Below are 20,085 nucleotides of genomic sequence, written 5' to 3' on the forward strand. Positions count from 1 at the left end.
AGCTTTCTATTCTTCAATGCCTGGGTGATGGGTTTTGTGATGAGGCTCCTTCTTAGAAGTTTCTGTTGTGTGACAGCACGCTCTCTTCAGGTCTCTTCTGTGATAGCATGCTCTCTTCTGGTCTCTTGTTTTGAAGAAGGAACTTTTTGACATTTGACCAAGGCAGGATTATAGACCAGTGGGTATTGCTGTCTGTTTCTGAACTACAAGATATGAGAATGATGAAATTAAAGACCCCAAGAAAATACACAGACGCTGCACTTGAGGCTTGACTTGGTCACCTTCAGCCAGCTACAGAGGTAGCTTTGGTTGGAAAGGACCAATGTCATGAAATTTGAGTCTATGCTAATAACTTTACTCTGTTGTGTTCAGTGACTTTCACCACCATTGAGTTTAATCCTCAGTGGTAAGAGCCAGCAGGGATAACTAGCATTTTAAGTAAAGTGCTAGGAGCCTGAAACATGTAAATTTGAAGGAGGTTGTTCTTCTGCAGATGATTTAAATGTTAAGTACGTCCCCATGCAGAGGATACACGAAATGGAATCTGAAAACTATTATCTCCTGTAGAAATGAACTCTCAATTTACTCACTGCACAGGAAGGGCAGATTCTAGTCATTTTCACTGCCAGCAGGTGCCCTTTCTATGCATAATAGACTTCGCAAGTGTAATTAACACATGAGGACCACTGCTGCCAGTTTTTCTTCAGGTACATGCTGCTCAGAGTTTTCGGGACAACAGTGTAGAGCTTTTTACACTGCACTGGAAGATGAGGTGTTCATTGACTTCTAGACAAAGACATGTTAAATAGGGTTGAGCTCAGCCCTGCTGTTGGTATCACAGGTCATGGTCTGCAGGCAGAGAGACCCCCGAGCTGTCATGCAGCCTCTGCCAGGAGAGAGGCCAGTAGAGCAAAGCTCCAGGATGCTGTGGATAATGGCAAGTTTGATGCTGAAAACCCCACAATTAATGTGGAAGACTCTTAATTGCACATTCACAAACACAACCAATTACCCAAGTTAACATTAATGAGAGCTATAATCACAGATTTTAATTATTTGAACAAATCAGTTTAGTACAAATCGCCTGCCCTAAATATTTCCTAAACCAACTTTTTCTTGTCCCTCCCCATTTTTGGAGAAGGTGGTAGAGAATGTATGCAGACTTTAGGTTCAGACAGACCCCAGTTCAAATCTCAGTGTCACCTCTTGGTAGCTGTGCAGCCATTTAAAAGTCTGTCTTAGCTCTCTGGTCAGACATTTCTTAAAATGTATAAAACAGGTTTTAACTTGCCTACTTTGATCAGTGGCTATAGGAATTAGAAAAACCAGCAGGCTTGTGGCACTTAGGTGCCATTTAGCAAATGGCAGTGGTTCTTACCTTGATTGTTAAGGACTTGGGCCATGGATTTTGGATTCCAGAAGGTTTAACTCACATCAAACAGTCTTGCCTTTGCTGCCTTGGGAGCTCAGGGGAAAACTTTTTAATTCATCTTCTCTTTTTACCCCTCAGATTGTTTTTATTTTGATTTTTTTTTTATTTAACTTGAGTTATTGTATGGTTGTTTTCATTTGCAGCTGTGGCATAAGAATGAAAAGAAAAGAAACAAAAGCAGATGGCAGAGAAAACGAAAGGAGTAAGACATTTCCAGCCCTTATGAATATTTAAAAACATGTGCTGCTGGTTCCTTTCTACTTTAGATCTGTGCCATTCCCTTGACTTTGAAAGTGAAAATGAGAATGTTTCCTACCTTGCTGATGGCAGCCCTGACCTTGGCCAATGTTGGTTTCCCATTTTCGGGACAAAAGGGTCAACTTGCTGATGAGAATTGACATTCTCTTTGATAATGATAATGACCAGTTGATCGAGTATGGCATTACAAGTGTCAAGCTCTTTATAAACACTGCAGATCTTCAAAAACAAGTGATGAGGTAAATATTGTTAACTCCATTGTATAGGATTAGGCTGTTGAATTTCAGCGAGGTTTACTGACTTACCCACTGTCACATAGCTCAAAAATGGTATAGCCTGCACTTGAAATCCTAGGCTGTCTGACATTAAAACTCTCCTCACTTATATGCTCTGAAGTGTTAGAGAGTAAGTCGTATCCATCACCAAGATTTTATGAAAAAATTCTTCATGTAGACTTCTTGATGACTTGCTAATTGTAGACTTATGTTATCATTCATTAATTATTCATTCATTCAGCAAATATTTATAGAGCACTTACTATGTACCAGGCACTTTGCTAATTAAATGTTGCTAATAAAAGGTCCCAATAGAAGCCATATGGTATTTCCCATGCAAATGTCTTTCTCCCATTCTCCTTCAGAAGTAGTCCTAAATAAGGACCGCAAGTCAGTTCCCAAATTGAATTGTGTATTTAGGTTACTCTGGATGCTTGTTGGTGCACTTTTATGATAAAGTGTTTCCAAGGGCCATCAGGACAAGTTCATGTTTTTCCCTCCGAGACAGTCCAGCCCCAAGTCTAGTCCGTCACTACCTCCTTATGCTTCTCTGTGAGCATCATTGAACTGAAAGTTACATTGGGTATGCACAGCTAAGGTTTGGATTTTGCCTTTGACTTTGTAAACTGCATTGCCTTACCTGACTTCTCCAGGTGACCTGCAAGCTAGTCTTCACTGGGGTGGACATGCTCACATTATGATTCTCTGATTCTCTGCTGCTCAGAGTCTCCAAGGCAGTAGCTCAAGTGTGTGTTGCCTGCCGGGTTCCCATTCTGTCCCTAAGGCTGCATCATGCAGTGCAGCTAGGATTTTTAGCAAACTCTGAAATAATCCTGAACACTGGGTGTGCAGTCCTTGTGGATGCTGGGGCAGCCATCAGGACATAGCTGTGACATGACTGCTGGGTCAGCTGGGTCCCTTTGAGCCTCTGTCTCCATTGATGCCCTGGAATTTTGCATTGGGAACAAACTCATGCTAAAGTAAGTGGGATTGTTGATATTTTTGGTGACAGAGATAGAAATCAGCAGTGTGGTGTAGTGGAAAGAGAAAACCGGGGCTTTGCTTCCCACTTCCCCACTTACTAACTTGAGGTCTCTGAACCTCATTGAACCCCCATCTCCTCTGTGGGACTTGAATAGTAATCACTGCTGCCGCTAAGCAGGTGCTACCCAGGTAGCAGATTTATGTTAGACACGTTCGTATGTACTTAGAGCCAACACAGTTAATGGGTGAATTGTGTGCATGTGCACATATAAATGACCCAACACAATCCCCTTGAAACCCATAATGCCCAGGTAGAATGGAAGTGGACTAGATAGACCAGTGTCCCTAAAATTCTTGTACATATACCAGACTCTGGACTATGCAGGTTTTGACAAGGACTGAATTCCACGTAAGCAGAAACCAGGTGTCCACTTTGCGTGAGTATTCATGAGTGCCAACTCCCTCTCCAGCAGTGGGCAGAGGAAAATAGGAGATTATAGATGGTTCTGGATCTAAGAAAACACTTCTTCACAAACAAAATCTAGGTGTCGAAGCAAAGAGAGGGAGAGCAGGGTGTTGGATTTCTTTTTTTTTTTTTTGTAAAGATTCATTTATTTATACATACAGGACTGGGGGACAGGCCAGAGGAGTAGCGGCAGTGAGAGGCTTCACCAGCAAATCCCTCCCTCAGATTTACGTGAACTTAACTCTAATATTTGAACAGAAAGACTGGGTAGTAGAAGAGTGTGGGCTTAGAAGTGTACATTCTGGTCTTAACCTTGGCCCCTGCCCTGCTGGATATGTACTTAGGTAAGGCATCTAACCCTTGGGACTTGCTCGTCTGCAGGAAGGCCATGGGAAATCCAGTTCTTCATGAGGAGCCGAGAAACCGAGTACAAAGAAATGGTTCAGTCATGGGGTCATCTGCCATACCTTAGGATGTACCTTCATTTCCTGCAGTGGCATCCAGACTAAAATGCTAGAGCACAGACCCTGAATAATGCCACCATGTCAGAGGAAGCGTCCGCTGGGGCAGGTCATTTCGGGCAGGGCTCTGTGATAGTTGTCCTGGCGCAAGGACGAGAGGGATGACAGCACAGGGCTCGGCCCGGCGAACTCTCTCAGCAGATGTGGGTCTGCCTCCCCTCCCATATTTACAAGCAGAGGCTAGTTAGAGAAGGTTACGGATGCCATACATGCAGGGTGGGGCAAACCTCGGTCCTGGAAAAACAAAATCTCATTGCCAGCTGCGTTCGCATTTTCAATTCCACGCTCTTGTTCTCTCTGTTACTTTCTCTTGCTATATAGACCCAGAAGCCTCTTTTCGCTTCTCATTTCCTTCCTACTTCATTCATTGCTACCTTTATATGAAGGTCTCCTGGGCTGCTGGGGGCTCCCCACCCCCCCGCAGCGGCCCCAGCTGCTCTGGTTCTCTTTGATTCTCTGGGGCAGTAGAGAGCCCTGCCTCCTGACCTTTCTCTGTGATTAACTCTCCTTTGCAGTGGTCTCAGCCACAGAGCCCTTCCTGATATTTCCATGTCTGTCTCCTTCTGGTAGACCAAGGAGGCACCAAAGGGCGACGCCTCCAGCCTTTGATGTTGACCTTTGCTGGTTTCCGGCCAGTGCTATCTTTGTACCTTGTGTTATTTCGGTTGGGCTCAGGGGCTTGTTGCTCTAGAAGGCATCCCTGCTCCCCAGGTAACCCTGGGAAGCCACCGGGCCAGACTCAGAGGGGCATTGTCCTCCCTCTCGATATCGCTCACCCATCAGCCCCAGTGACAGGCATGTGTCTCGCATAGCACACCAGCTCCCGCAGGGGCGGCTCCCCTGCTGTCGGGAGCGTGCCCTGGTGCTGAAGCCACAGCAGGCAGCCAGCCCGCCTCTGGCCGCTCCCACTCTAGAGCTGTTCCTGTCCCTTCCAGGGACCCCCTCCTCCCCTGTCGCTCATAAATCAGGGAGGGCTGCGCTGGAAGCCAGGCAGAGAGTTAAATACCTTTTCCCATAAGAAAAGCTCCATTAACTCATGGCTTTTGCACCACTTCTACTTTTCAAGCCGTATTTTCTGCCTCTTACCAGCTGTGACCTTTGTCAAGTCACTTAACCTCTCTGAGCTAAGTTCCTCTGTAAATTATGGAGATCAGCCTTTCAAGACCGCAATGAGAATGGAATGAGGCCACCTTTGGTCTGCCTGTCATGTGTGCCGCGGCGCCCTGGATGGCTTGGCAGCCCTGCACGAAGTGGGATTGACTTGTAGACCGTCTCCTGTTAGCTGAAAACTTGTCCTCGACCCCAGTGTGGTGTCCGACACACAGTAATACCTGGCCATCGACCAGCCAGCATATGGAGAACTCTGTAAGCGCACCAGACGCGTTCACTCTCTTTCCCTCCCCTGCTGCCTTTTAAAAGTCAGGCCCCCAGAGACTAACTCATTTGTCCTCTTTGGATGCCATGGGACGCTCTGATCCCATGTCCCTTTTAGGGTGGCGTGGCCACGCGGCAGGCATGCAGCGCTGCCGTGAGCAGTGACACTGGCTCTGCTGCCCTGGCCCTGCCTCGCTTCCCCTTTTCATTGCTGTGTCGAAGCTACTCCTGTAAACGGCCTGGAATCTTGGTTAGCAAAAAGAGTCTCAGCCAGTTCATCTAAGCTGGTAAGGCGAATTTGGTTTCATTTGGACTATGAAGTGTCCACTTGCTGTTTTATTTTTCAGTTATAATTTACAGATAACCGTATTTTCTTATGTGTAGCACAATGGTTAAGAGAAGTTAATAAGCAAGGATATAAGAGACTGAAGTTAGACAGATTTAGGCTGGAATCACTCACTGTGACATTGGGAAGGTTTCCCTTTTTTAATTCCAAAAAATGTAGGGTGTAGATTGCATTATTGGAGGATTAAACACAGTGAGGTGGCCCAAGCGGCCATACAGCATTGGCTGGGCACCCTGTCCAGAGAGCTTTGCCATCTTTTGTTCCTTCTGTGCTGCCTGCCCCCAGCACTACTCTAGATACTGGGAAACAAGATACCGGTTCCAGCTCCCCATCAAGAATAGTCTAGAATATCCACACAGACACTAGCCTCAAAGCACAAAGGTGTCCACATCCCTGGGTTATTTGAGAAGCCAAGCTCAAGGGCAGTGTGGACTTTGTGGGTGTTACAGTAGGAGGGGTCTGGACCCATGGGGGACCCTGGCAAAAAACTCAGGCTCCTGGGAAGAGGGAAGGTGGGTGTACCTCTTCCCACCTGCTGTGCAAACACTTGTCCCTGCAGCTCATCCCCGGGGCTTTATCTCAGCAGCAGGGATGCAGGTTCTGGACCCAGTCCCAGCATGTGCTAGCTGTGTGGCTTCAGCAAACTTCTCAGTTTCCCAGCCCACATGTCTTAATCCATTAAATGGTGGTAATAATAGTACCTGCCTCCTGCGAGTCAGTCCTGGACTTCAGTGTGGAGGTGCCCAGGGAGTCCCCAGCCAAGTGCTGTCGCTGGCCAGCAAGGAGCAAACTGGGGGCTCCTGTTGGGTCCCTGAGCCACTGGCCATCCTCTGAGCCCCCAGATCACTACCTGTTTGCCCCCAGAGACATTGCAGCGATGGTTATGTGGTTCTCCAACAAGATGTGTTGTGTGGTCTTCATTCTTGTTCTTTCTCTCATTCCTTTGTCCTCTGACCTCTTAGCAATGCTGGGCCTCGCTATTTCAGAGCAGAATTGAACACTGTAAGACCAGCTGTGTTTACACTTTTGTTTCTTTTCAAAAAAAAGAGGAGGAAAAGCAAAGCTCAAGTGAATAAGCCCCCATAAAGAGTTTTCCTTTCCTTTTAAAACAGCAAACTAAGGAAAGATGTGTGGGATCCCTTTTGCCAGTGAGGTATTTGGTTCAGGTGTGCTTCTGGGAGCTGAGGTAGGTGCTGTGCTGTGGAAATTGTAACACTTTTGTACATTTTACGTGGAGGGGAGAGTGGAAAGGGCAAGAGAAATAACAGGTCTTCCAACCCCCTGGATAGATCTCAGCTATTCCTTCCTGAGGTCCAAGAGGTGTTGCTCACTTTTGGGGGTTGGGGGGCCTCCAGTTTATCCCCTTCTCCCCTCCACTTTCCTCCCCTCCCCTTCTGTCATGGGAAACTGTTTTATGTATGTGAACAGCCAACTATTTCACTTGACTCTTTTCCAATTAGTAGCTGTGCACCTCAGGGAAACATAATTAAGAAAATGCTAGTTATCTGGGGGAAAGGAATTAAACAAATGGTAAAAGTCCAGTGATAATTAATGGGGGCTACAGGACCAGTAACTAGTCTGAAGTGTCCATATCCCTGGCTGCTCCTTGCCAGGAATGAGCCCCTACTTCAGGCCTTTCCTGTGGAGTGGTGCTCTGCACCACAGGCTTGGGGCTCCAGAGGCCTGGGGGCTGCAGAGGAGGCGAGGGGAGAGTACAGGTCTCCACGTCAGCTGAGCCGGCCTGGTGCAGGCACTCCCGTCGCACCCTTCCGAGAAGTGCGGTGGCATCCCCCGGCGGCAGGCAGCCCAGGGCCTGCGTCACGGCAATGCCTAACTGCTGTACTCGCTCCACTTCACTCGAGTGTGGTGTTGTTCTGGACATGTTGTGCGTCACTGCTGTTGACGACGTCTGCAGCACCACACTCAGATTCCACAGCGAAACATAAAGCTGCCGTGGGTGCCGAGAGGCACCAGAGCAGAGGCCTCGTGTGCCTTGCTTTGCGTCAGGGGAAGACAGAGGCAGCGATATTTTCTTGAAAAGTGACAAGTTCTTTCTGGGTCTAATAAAGAGAGATAGCTTCTAGTAGATGTTTTGTTACTTAGATTCCCTTGGAAAAACACAGACATTTGATATCTGAATCAGAAAAACGATTCAGATGAGTAGGGCTCTGAATGTGAAGAAGTTTTATAGGAATAGAGTGATAGTTTATTCTGTTATATTTTCCCTTTCATATATGCCCAAGAGTGATTTTTTCTTAAATTTGTCACCCTGAGTGCTAAGAAAGTAATGAATCATAGCGTGGCTTTCGCATTCTTGCTGAAACATAAAATCAGAGGTGAAGTGTCCTTTGAAGAAAGTAACAGCAAGTGTGCTGAGCTCGGGAAGTAGCCAGGAGCCCAGGTATAGAGATGTCCCAGCTGCCTCACCAGTCTCTCAGTCTTCACCAGGGGTGTTGACCATCCTTACCACAGTTTGCTATATGTCCTTCAGAACCAGGGCAGGAACAGGAAACCAGTTTTCAGCCCTCAGAGCACAGACCCAGTAGAGCCAGGCATGCCAGGAGCTCACAAAGAAGCCCATTGATCTGCCGATCATCACTTCCTGAACCCACCCCTGGCTGGTCCCCTGCCAGGCTCTTCACCAGTCTCTCTCATCCTTGCCGCAATCCTGGTTTCCACTGCCCAGATAATGCCATTTAAAGAAAAACTCTACTGAGAGTCAGCAAAAGACATTAAAAGATATAACCTGCCCTTGGACTTAATAGCTTATAGTAAAATGTTGGTAGCATTTGAATATTTATAATGTTCAGTCAATTATGGCTCCTCCATACTTGGTGGACTATTACACAGCCTTTAAAATAATGATCACTAAGATTGCAATGCAGTATGGGAAGCGTTAATGCAACCAACAAGGAAGCAATAAGACACACACACTCCATGGAATTGTGAACATAGGCCAGTATGGAAGGAGAATAACGTAATGATAAAGGTAGTTGAGTTAAGATGATGTGATCACAGGAGTTTCCACCACCACCAGATGTCCTCTTTATAATGAAAAGACAGTGAGAAAGAGAGAGAGCTTTCTAGAGAAACCAAGTCAGTAGCTCAATAACTACTGAGGTATTTTGAGTCTAGCAATTGCCTTCAAAAGGCACCTAGAATTATCAGTTTACATATTCGCTCCATTACCAGGTTAACGGGACTCCCCATTTGTTTTTTGCCCCTTCTCCCCACTTGGAATTTGTAATTAGTATACTCGCAGAATAGAAGTGCAGTATTTGAGGGAGTATTTGAATAAAAGGGGAGCATTTGAGGCTTTATAAGCAAATGATGACAGTGTAAAAGGTGTTTGTTCAAATTTGCATTTATACAAAACATGGAGCTGCTGTGATTTCAGAATAAATGTGTTTTAAATATTTTCTAAATACAGAACGGTTGCAGCCCTAACAATGCTTGGCTAGGAAACTACACTTCTATGATGGGCCATAATGACTCTTTGGAAGATTATTGGGCTGAACAAAAAAGCACCTACTTAGGGCACCTGGAGTGCAGCTCACTTCGGCCCTTCCTGCTGTGTGGTCACTTCAGTGAGACCCCTTTTCCTCTCTTCCACGGCATCACCAATTTTATTGCAGAACATTAAAACCTACTTATTTAAAATTCCAGAAAATAGTTCTTTTTCAAATAAGAGCTCATGTCAAATTATACAGTCTCTTGCTATAGGTCTTTATTTTCACCTTTTTCTCATAGTTGTTTAAATGTCCTTTTCTGTACATTAATTCATTTGTTGGGATTTCAGTTTTGAAATTCTAATTAGAACTCAGGGTCATCGGTCAATTGCAGGATTGAATGTAGGAACTGGAAAAGTTGATAAGCTCTCAGTGAAATATTATGGATTTGAGTTTCTTTCTTCCTTCTGTGTTAGGTTGTGCTTCTGGCCACATTATTAAGTGGCCATTTTTCTGGAATTCTGCACTCTTCCTGCTTCCTTTCATTACATTAGGCAAGGTTCCACTGGATGAGACATTTGCCGTCTTAAGACTTCCTGCCAGGGTTCAGACTTTGTATTTTTGACATTGAGGCTGTCGTGTTCCTGAAGCTACTTAATTAGAAACACATTCACTTCGGTGTGTGCTGGAGGAGCCAGGGCAGCAGAGCCAGGCACACTGGGAAGCTGAGCGTATGTAGCTGCCAGCTAAACCAGCGGTTTACAGTTTAAGGAGAAAAAATATTGTAGGGCATTTTCTTGCCCCTAGAAGCGAAGAGAAGCTGACTGTGCACAGCAGATACCTTTTCTTAAAAAGAGAGAAGAGGAGGAAGAAAGAAAAGAAAAGACAACTCCACTTTCACTGCAGTTGTGTGTTTAATTCTTTCTTTGGCTATTATGAAATACAAAAGTCTTCGAGAAGAATGGTTTCCAAAAGGTGCTGCTAATATTCAAGTCTGTTTCACACGCTCCCGAGATATATTGCTGCTGAGTTCTATAGTAAGGAGGACATTTTATTTTCTGGGGAAGGGTTTTTGCTTGAAGCATTTTATTTGTTGAATGCTAATGAGGGAATTGTGTCCTTTCTTATTTTGAAATGTTTGAGCAATTTTTAAATGTACATCTGATGTCTTAAAACTTTCATTGCCGAAACTCTTTAGTAGTCCATTGGAAGCAAACCTTTCCTTCCACATTGCTTCCCCAAGGAAGCCACCCTTACAGGTCCCTTTCTGCTACCCCAGCTGCCCCAAAGGAAAGGTGCCCTCTCACCCTAGCTTGAGCTGGTGCCTCTCCGCCAGTCTCATAGAATACCTTCAGACCTTCGACAGGCTAGATCACAAATACATTTCATCCTCGGCCTCCCCACCCCCCGGTTGCCACACTGTGTAGTTGCTGGGTCTGGGGAGTTTAGGTTAGGGAGTTTAGGTGTTAAGCCAGCGTGGTAAAGGATTTCTTCTGGCAGTCAGATCCTAGGTTGGCTGCTGTGTTTTACGGCTTCAGCTATGTGATGTAACCGCTCCTAGTTTTCTTGCTTTAAAGTGGGAAGCGCCTACCTTGGAAGGCGGTGCTTGATTAGGGAAGGTGAGCATGAAGTTCTTCAAGAAGATGCACTCAAGATACACTGTGGAATAATGCTCAGCTATTAAAATTAAAAAGGAAATCCTGCCATTTGGGACAGCATGGATGGAACCGGATGGCATGATGCTAAGAGAACTAAGTCAGGAGGAGACAGATTCAGGATAATTTCACTCATACATGGAACATAGAGAAACAAAAGGAGCAAAACTAAACCTAGACAAACGCTCGAAATCTGACTGCCCGCAGAGACTGTAGGAAGGACTGGGAGGGCTGTGGGCGGGGGGGAGGGGGGTCGGTGTGAGGAGGGACCCAGTGGACTGTGGCGGGGGAGGGGGAGGTTAAAGGGGGTTAAAGGTGCTTCACTGGTAGATATGGTGTGGTAACACCTATAGGTGAGAACCTGTATGCCTCAATCATATACAGTGTTGCAAATCATGTTAGCCTCAATAAATAATGTGATTAGCAACAAAATCACTAGTTAGTATTACAGCTGGTAAGTAGCATTCTTAAGATTAAAATCCAGTTTTCTCTAATTTGAAAACTCATCTTTGTTTTCACTATCCCATGTCAAAAATATGCCTGGGTACATAAACTTTACTAAAAGAAATGTTGGAGATCCCCCCTCCAATTTTATTTTATTAGCTAAAATCATGTAAATTTTAATTAAATTTTCAGTTAAAGCAAAAGCTCTTGTTGAGCTGGAATGATATTTCATTCATATTGATACTCCTCTAGGCAAAAGGTAGAATCTCAATAAATATTTTCTAATTCTAATGTATGCACAGTTACATTTTTGGGGGGGAAAAAAAGTCTCGGCTGCAATGCCCTGCTCCTCCCTTGTGGCTGGTGAGTAGTCTCGGGGTGACACTGCTGACCCACTGGCATGCAGAACCCTGAAGCAAGCAGGTCAAGCCCAGGTTTGGAACCCTCTGGAGTCAGGCTCTCTGAGTCACTCCCTCAGGGAACCCATAGCCCTGAGAGGGGAGCAATGAGAAAGGCTTCAGGAATTGTCCTGCCATCAGATTACCCTGGGCAAGGGGCTGACTGGCTTGCTGGCCACTGCCTGGGGACAAAATGGACAGACTGGCCCCAACTCTTGGTGGCAGAAGGCAACTAAAAAGATCACGTTTAGAAACCCACGCTCTCCATTCAGCCTTGTTTACGGCTGTTCCCGTTGTAATCATGGCACAATAATTCCCACTTGTCCAGAGCTAATCACTGAATGTCTATGTTCTCACATTTGATAGCAAGCAGGATTCCTCCCATTTTAAAGATAAGGCCACTGAGGCTGTGCACTGGCAGAGCTTCCACTTAGGGCCCCATGCCAAGGTGGGGTGCCTCCCGCCTGGCACCAGGCAAGCTGTTTTCCGGTGCTGCCTGCCTTTTGAAATTCTTAGGAAGTTTCTAGGCTTGGGAACAAAATGTCATATTAGGATTTTTGTTGTGAAAGGAAATGTAACTGTGCATACGTTTATTAAAACAGTTTTTCTCCAAATAGTGAACCATCTGTAATTTTCTGTCGGAAGCAACAGACATTAAAGCAGCTGTGTGTCTCTGTTTCTCTTCACAGTGCTCCCATGCCCTACCTCATAGGAATCCATTTAAGTTTAATGGAGGTAAGTTGGCGCCTTTCCTTCCCAGATCCCTTTTGCGCGGGTTTGCCTCTCTCTGCGGCGGCGGCCACGTGGTGCGGTCCGCGTGGGATCCGTGGACGCACAGGCCACAGCCAGCACTCGGCCTTGGTGGCCAAGGTTTCTCCCATTGCTGGGAGAGCAGCTTTGTTTTCCTGGACTGCTGAGGGTCAGGGGGCAGGCAGCGAGGGCTCAAAAAGAGGGTGAGGAACTCACCCTCTGCTCCAAAAGGTGTTTTCTTGAAGACGTAATGATAGTACATTTTTCATTGTAGAAATTGTACTAAAAGTCTGTAGAAGTATGCGGAGGTAAATGAAAATAACCTGTAAACCATTATTTCAGATTCTACCACTGTTAGCATTTTATTATTCTTCCTCCTCCCCTTTATTCTATGAATACCTATATTGTATGAGTGCACATAACTGTTGTGTTATGTGTGCATGTCATTATGTGTCTTTATTTCACTTATGTTTTCAGGGGGATTGTTCCACGTTTTTATCCACTCTAGGCAATAATAATTTTTAATTTGTTCCCAGTCCACATTGGTTTGGATCTACCGCAGCATAACCAACCACTTTCTATTGTTGGACACTTAGTTGTTTATAATTTTTCACCATTATAAATAGCATTTCAGTGCACATCTTTTTGCAGAAGTCTTTATCTGCAGTTTTACTTATTTCCTTAGCATAGAACCCTAAAGAGAAATGCTTGGTCAAAGCTATGAATTGGATGCCAGATTGCTTCGGCTGGCCTGGCTGTCCCAATTAGATAGCACTTCTTTTCAAGGACGTTTCTGTGCTTTTGTGAGTGCCATTGGTTTGTAGACACGAACCCTAAGCTTTTCCCTCCCCAGGAGAGAGCTGAAATTTGTACTAAAGAAAGGGGGGAGGCAGGAGGTGGAGTGCTTGCCTGTTTTGCACGGGAGATAAGCTCTCAGAGGGAAAATCTAAAGCCACGTCCGTCTGTGATGATGCTTTGCATGTCTCAAAGGAAGTGCTACTTCTCCTCTTCTGTTCCCTTCATTTCACGTCGACGAGGACCACCTGCTTCTTCACTAACTGTTGCACACTGTGCTATTGTGCTGACGAAAATGAAACAAGTTGGTTATCGAAAAACCTGTTTGTTTGACATTGAGAATCTTGATCAAAATAGACCACAGAAATCTGCTCAAATTTCTAATTTGACAGGACGGCCATGTGGCTCCTGCATTCTGTTAACAGTTCCTCCTTGTCATCACCCGGCCCTGAGCACATGCAGCACACAGTTTATGGTCTATCTTGGAGGGTGTATTTAGATCGCATTGAAGAGACTGCTCTGTGTTTTACCTTGTTTGTCAAGTCTGGGAGTGTATTCAAAGCTCTACTATGAAAAATTAAAAGCGCATGCTTTCTAATAGACCAATTTCATGCCAGTTTGAAACACGGAGGACCATTTGGTCTCTCTGAGGCCACCGTTCTTTCTGCCTCGCCTGCTGCCTTCCAGAATGCTCCAGCAGAGACTTTTACAGACTCCTTTTTATGTCCCTTTACCTTCAGCATTGTCCAAATTTCTAGTCTTGGCTGGCTTTTCTTCTCTCCAGCCCCTCTAGTCATCTTGTTTGAGGCTTTTTGCTTTAGCTCCCAAGGAAAGGTTAGAATCAGCTGTGATTCTCACGCTGGCCTGCCTTTCTGAACTTCCAGCCCAGAGTTTAAGTGCCAGTTGAACTTCACCTTGAGGTAGTACAGATATCTCAAAGGCAGTTTTCCCCAGTCTCTGTCTCTCTCTCACACACACTCACACTCACACCTGTCATCTTCCAGTGTCCCTGGCCCTATGAATGGCACCTGGAGAGGCACCAAAGTGGGACATGCTGAGCTTGGCCACTGCTTGTCTTCCTCCCCAAAGCGTCACCACATACGTGGGCTGTCTCTTGCCCTGTTCTTCTTCACTCCCTTTTTTGACATTTGTCTTAGCTTTCTTGGGTTCTTCCATAGCCTAATTCATTTATGTGATGAGCAAAAGTCTCTTGTGTTAAAAAAAATTTGCCTTAAAAAAAAAAAATTTGCCTGTTCCTGGATGTTTTGGAGATGGTGAGTGTGAAGGCAAATACAGAATCCAGTCAATTCCCCCACATTTAGTGGGCAGCTCACTCACCACTCTGAGTCTGCTCAGTCTCCTCTGCTTTAGTCTTCTGACCTCTCCCGCTCCCTTTTTAGCCACTCTCGCAGACCCCAAACATGCCCACCTTCCTGCACCTCTGTCTGCAAGCCCTGCCCTTCTTCCTCTCTTCTGAGAAGTCTTCCTTTTCTCCCTCCTGTTCCTTTTGCTCCGGACCAAAACTCTTGCTTCCCTGCCCCTCTCCGTCATCCCTTCGAGCGTGAATTCTTGGGGAGCAAGGACTGGGCTGCATTCACGGTGGTGTCCCTACTGCCAAGCAGATGTCTGGGAAGGAGGGAGGCGTGCCAGCGAAGCTGGGTGAAGGGTACATTTAGTGCCTCTCCAGTAGGCATTGCTGTTTTCAGGGATCCCAGGACCCCAGTTTGACTTGAAGATGGGGCAGTATGTTCTTTATTTTTAACCTGATTGTGATTTAAAACAAGGCCTTTTATAATAAAACACAATGCAGAATTCCACATATTCTGAAGCTATAACTTGAGACAGCAGTGCCCTGGAGTGGGTGGGTACAGGTCACTCTATCAGCCTTCAAAGGGCTCAGTGAGAACATTCAGGAAACAGTGGCCATGATCAATCAAAGTCTTGTTGATTGAAGTTGAAGAGAGGTCTGCCATTCTACTCCTGTGTGGCTAGCATTAAAAGAAAAACAAAAATAAGAGTTGGCCCCACTCTTGAAGCCTCTAGGCCACTTTCCGAACAAAGTCGCATCTCCTGGGCCTGGTGGGCTCCCCTCAGGTGCCGCCTACAGGCCTCCCTTGATGTCAGCGCCAACTCCTGTGCTATAGTCATGCTTTTGGATTGGTTTTATCTGGTTCTGTTCTACCTTTCTGGTAAGAGATGCTCTTCCCCTGAGATGTCTTCCAGGAATGGCAGCTATAATACTTGGGGAGGAGCTGGTGCCGGGGGCCACCGAAAGCTCTTTAAGGAAGGAGCTTGGGGAGGCCCGTCGCCTCTCACACACTAGTTTTCTTACTGGCAATTCAGCAAAAGGCTTATTTTTGACTGTCTTGTTATTTTTTTCTTGAAAGCTATAGGCACCTTATTATGCCTTTGCATATGTGCCAGAATTTTTTAAACTTCAAATGAATGTGGCAGATGTTCATAAAAGTTTAGAAAAAGCTACCATAGGAAGACTTTTTAACCATTTTTATGACACTCAAGTTGTTGTACAAAAAAGAAACACAAATTATAACCTAGTCTTCTCGTTTGAAAAAAAGACGACTGGGGGAAGGACCTGTTTCTGGTTCTCCTGCTCTCTGGGGCTCTGGCTGTTGGGAAGGGTGCCCTGCCCTCCTTAGACACCCTGCCGCCTGCTCCGTGTCCATCATCACCTTTATCCCGCCCACTGCCTTCTGACAAAGTCCTTACTCTCATTGAAGCAAACATTAATTTAGGCAAGTTAGCAGGACAGCCAGGACACTGTAGTACATCTAGCTTCTTCTTGGAGAGAATGATCGTGTTAGCTGGCAACTAGGAAATCCCTAAACCTGGCCAGATTACTCAGTCGCCATCTCCTTTCATTCTCTTGACCTGGTTTAGTTCAGATGATTCTCAGGTCCCTCTTCTGTGCTACATCTGGTGGCAGCTGCCAGGCCATTCCTGTAGATGGTGCTTCTCCTGTTTGATAATTGAAGACCTTTTTTCCAACTCTCACAAATGATGCTTTGTGTGCAGGCCTCTGAGGGACATGGATAATGGGGCCAAAGGTATTTGTTAGCTTTCCTGGTGGGGAGTGGTCTGGAATTAGGGAAGGAAGGCCACAGTGAAGACAGCTCCAGACTTAGGTTCAGGTGAGCCCGATCCACAGCTCTGTCTGTGCACAGAACCAGGGAGGGGTGGCGCACCTGCTTCCTGGCCATGTGACCTTGAAGAACGTATTTGAATGCTGAGCCTCGGTGTCTCACCTGTAAAAGTGAGGACAATGGCTGTGCCTCTGCTGTGCAGAAATTCTATAAACAGTTGTTGGGGAGCCAACGAAATGATGCCCATCAGGTGTCTGGTAGAGAGTACCTGGCTCTTAGAGTACTCGGCAAGCTGGGTTTTATTTCCCTGATGGTTTTACAACTATTTACACTTTCAAGTTGGTGGCTTTGAAATTGTGTTTCTGGGACTCCTGCCTCCAAGGGCCATCCTCCTTCTCCCCTCAGGAAAGGGTTTTAACAGAATTGGTTTGTGCCCGCCATTTCCTCCTGGTTTGTGGGCCACCCCTGTGTCAGGGGTGGGAGTGGCACTGACTTAGAATGTCATGAGTGGGCCTCCAGTGCCTGCTCAACCCCCTCCCTAGCGTCATGACGTCAGAGGGGATAGTTACGCCCCTCTGCAGCTTTCTCTTTTCATCTGTAAGAGTGGTTAGTCCTGTCTCTGAGGGTCGTGCTGAAACAGAAGCCTTTTAGGATCAGCATCTCCCAGCTGCATGCATCCCACTGGGAGGCCCCACCTTCACAGAGCTCTGTCCGGGGCCAATGCAGGCCAGGAGAGTGTGGCAGTGCAGCCAGGATGCCAAAGGGGAACACCAACCGGCCTTGAGGGCTACCCCCCAGAGGAAGGGCACACCAAAGCTGAACCTAAGCCTGACAGATAAATAAAAGTCAAACCAGGACATCAGGAGAAACATCCACAAAGACTTGCAGTATAGACTATGGAATTTTCCAGAAAGGATGGGGAGTCAGTTCCATGTCTGATAGGAGTATAGAGCTGGAGGGAGAGAGGAGAGCTGAAGGAGGCAGACCAGGACCAGACCATCCAGGGCCTTGTAAGCTGTGTTACAGAGTTCGAACTTTATAGGGCAATGGAGAGCCATTGAAGGGTGTAAATAGGGGAGGGACATTGTCAGGCCTTCTCCTTCTGGGCCATTAGAAACCCAGCCCTTCCACATAAAATGCTTGGAAACTGCTTGCCCATGTTAATAAAGTAAATTGATATTTGTAAAGATCAAGGTCATTCTTAAGTAAATCACACACCACAACCGTGTATATAAAATTCAGGTGTGTTAGCGTCCCAGCCCCAGGGTCCCCGGCAGCTCCCACGCACCACTCACGGCAGCAGGGTTGGGTGGAGGCTTTCTTCGGGGCTTTAAGCACCAGTTTTATTAGATGTGTCTTTTCCTCTCCCATATTCTTTCCATGGCTCCACTTAGGGGCATAGGTTTAGAAAAGTGATAGTTGCAGGTGGTAGGGCCTGAGGGAGGGAGCCACAGGTGCTGAGCTTGCGGGCCCAGGGCCTCTCCACCCGGGCAATTCAGGAGGCCCAGCTGGGGGTGGGGGGCAGGATAAGCTCACAGCACTGCCCTCTCCTCACCATCCTTTACCTCAGGAGGCTGGCAGGCTTTGCAGGTGCACGGAGCACCATGGCCCTGAATCACCGCCCCAGGGACAGCGTCCAGGCAGCACAGAAAAGCCTTGGTCTTGGTCTCCTGGAGCCAAAAAGAACATTTTCTGGTGTCTGCAGTGGGGCTCCTGGTTTGACTGTGGGACTCTTACACGAAAATATCAAGATTCACTTATTTACAGCTAGGAAGAGTCACATTTTGTTTCCTTTGCATCACAAAGGACCTGGATCTGTCCAAAAAGTTGTCACCTTTTTAACTAATTAATTTCACACACACACACCGATGACAGGATGGGGGTGAGGGGGGCATAGTAAGGTTGTAACCCTCTTCTTGTTTTGGGGGAACATTTGTTTTGAAGTCATTTCATGGTGAGTTGCTCTTCACCGTGTACTCTGCGGCGTGGCAGGATGTCTCAGGTAGACGGGCCAAGTGGCTCCCACTGGCCAGTGCCCATACCTGCCCTGTATCGTCTTGGCGTTCCGGCTTAAGTGGTGACGTATGTCCTCATGAGAATGGAGACCTTCTGGGTGAGACTTCCTATTCCTGATTGGTGAGCGGATAGTTTAGGTAGTTTCAATAGACTTCGTATCAGGTCCTGGGTTCATGGGGAGCAGACTGGGAGGAGATTGGCTTTTTCTGAGTCCTTGCTCACTGCCAGACACAGTTAGGGCCTTTGGCTGATGTTACTTTTGAGCAGGCCTCAAAACCTCTGCTTAGTCAAAGAGACCCACATTTGCAAAGGGGGCGCTGAGGCACCCTCCCCTCTGGCTGAGTGGGTGCTGCCTGCCCCGCCCCTTCCTGAGCAGAGGCTTCGCCTTCCCCGAGCTTTCCTTCTCAGGGCTGTCTCCTTGCCCTGCACAGGAAACAAGGGGGACGGAAAAGGAGAGCTGCTGGCTGGCAGCCTGTTTTCCTCCAGAGAAAGCTCTGAGCACGCTGTGACCAGGGCTGGCCTGGCCTCTCCAACTCCTTCTCTCATTAGAAAAATTAAGCTTCCGTTATCCACCCACAGGGGTTAACTGATAAAAATGGTTGTGAAGAGCATCTTTAAAAATCTTTACCAAATTTTACTCATCATAATTGGTAAGTAAAAAATTGTAAGAGGCAAGTTTTCACCAGCGAAACCTCTGCACTTGCTGTATTGTGTAAAGGAAAAAGTGGTTGGACAGTATGGACTTTCCTTCACTTGCTGTTTCTTGTCGTGCAGAAATCTGCACGTGTGAGGCTGTCCTCCACTCTGCGACCCACAAACCTTGGGCCCAAAGTACCAGCGTGAGCATGCGGCAGTCCTGCCCCACAGAGGGCCTGTGGTAGGGCCTGGACTTGGCTCAGTGGACTCCGGCGCTCACGCCCCCTCACAGTGGCGTCTGCTCTTGACCCGAGCATGATTCCTAAGTGCCACTTATTCTAATGTTGGGACCAGTCCATATAAAGCACATTAGAGCTCTTGTAGTCATTTATGTCCACAGAGGGATCAAATAGTTCTGCTGATTTAAGTGTCTCTTGCAGTCAGTACCTTTTCTGACTAATTTGTTGTGATTGAAATGTTCTCTCACGAGATGAGCTATAACCCAACATGTCACAGACTAGAGTCTCAACAGGAAATGTGAGCATCCTTGTTGCTTCTGTTTTCCAATTTCCCTATCATCGTGCAACCATCTAGCAATATTAAAGCTGATTTCAAAGAAAACCTGAAGTTTCTAAGTTGTGATGAAAAGAAACTTGAAGGAATCTAGTACCTGTCAGCCCGAAAAAGGAACATCTGTCAGGACGTGGTGGAGGAAACAGCTGACCACAGGAGCTGTGTGGCTGGACTCACAGCACCCAGCCAGCCTAGTGGGGGGCAGAGAACCTCTGTTTACTGCCATGCAGCTTGACCACTTTGGACAAGCCTACAGTCATGTTATCCTCCTAAGAGACGCTGGTCGGAAGTGGTGACCCCAGCCACTGATGAGGGTCTGCCTGATGCACACCATTGAGCCATGTTGGCTCTAGTTCTCACTTTTAAGGTAGGTGCCCCCATTGGGGGGTATTAAGTACCTCACTGAGTCTCAGACTTCTCATTTGTGAAAGGGTCAAGTTCCCACTTTGCAGGAGTTTTAATAGATGTGAATAAGCAAGTGCTCACCCGATCCTTGGTGGTGCCAGGTACATGGCAGTCATGATCAGTTCTCGGTGTGTATGGAGCTGGGCATTTCCTTTAAAACAAGGTAAAAGGCATCTGCCCAAGACTAACATAGCCTTCCTTTGGTAC

At 46.6% G+C, this 20,085-nt stretch overlaps 1 protein-coding gene across 1 annotated transcript in view; it reads left to right on the forward strand.

Moving 5' to 3' along the window:
• The window catches only part of DENND1A (DENN/MADD domain containing 1A), a 414,277-nt gene that overhangs the window by 221,374 nt on the left and 172,818 nt on the right, over positions 1-20,085 (forward strand). The window contains exon 11 of the mRNA XM_012721213.1: positions 12,292-12,337. Within this exon, the coding sequence (XP_012576667.1) occupies positions 12,292-12,337 (46 nt within the window). The remainder of the gene's footprint in view (positions 1-12,291; positions 12,338-20,085) is intronic.

The sequence above is a fragment of the Condylura cristata genome, unplaced genomic scaffold (assembly GCF_000260355.1).
Source record: "Condylura cristata isolate star-nosed mole 26May11 unplaced genomic scaffold, ConCri1.0 scaffold00006, whole genome shotgun sequence".
NCBI classification, from domain to species: Eukaryota; Metazoa; Chordata; class Mammalia; order Eulipotyphla; family Talpidae; genus Condylura; species Condylura cristata.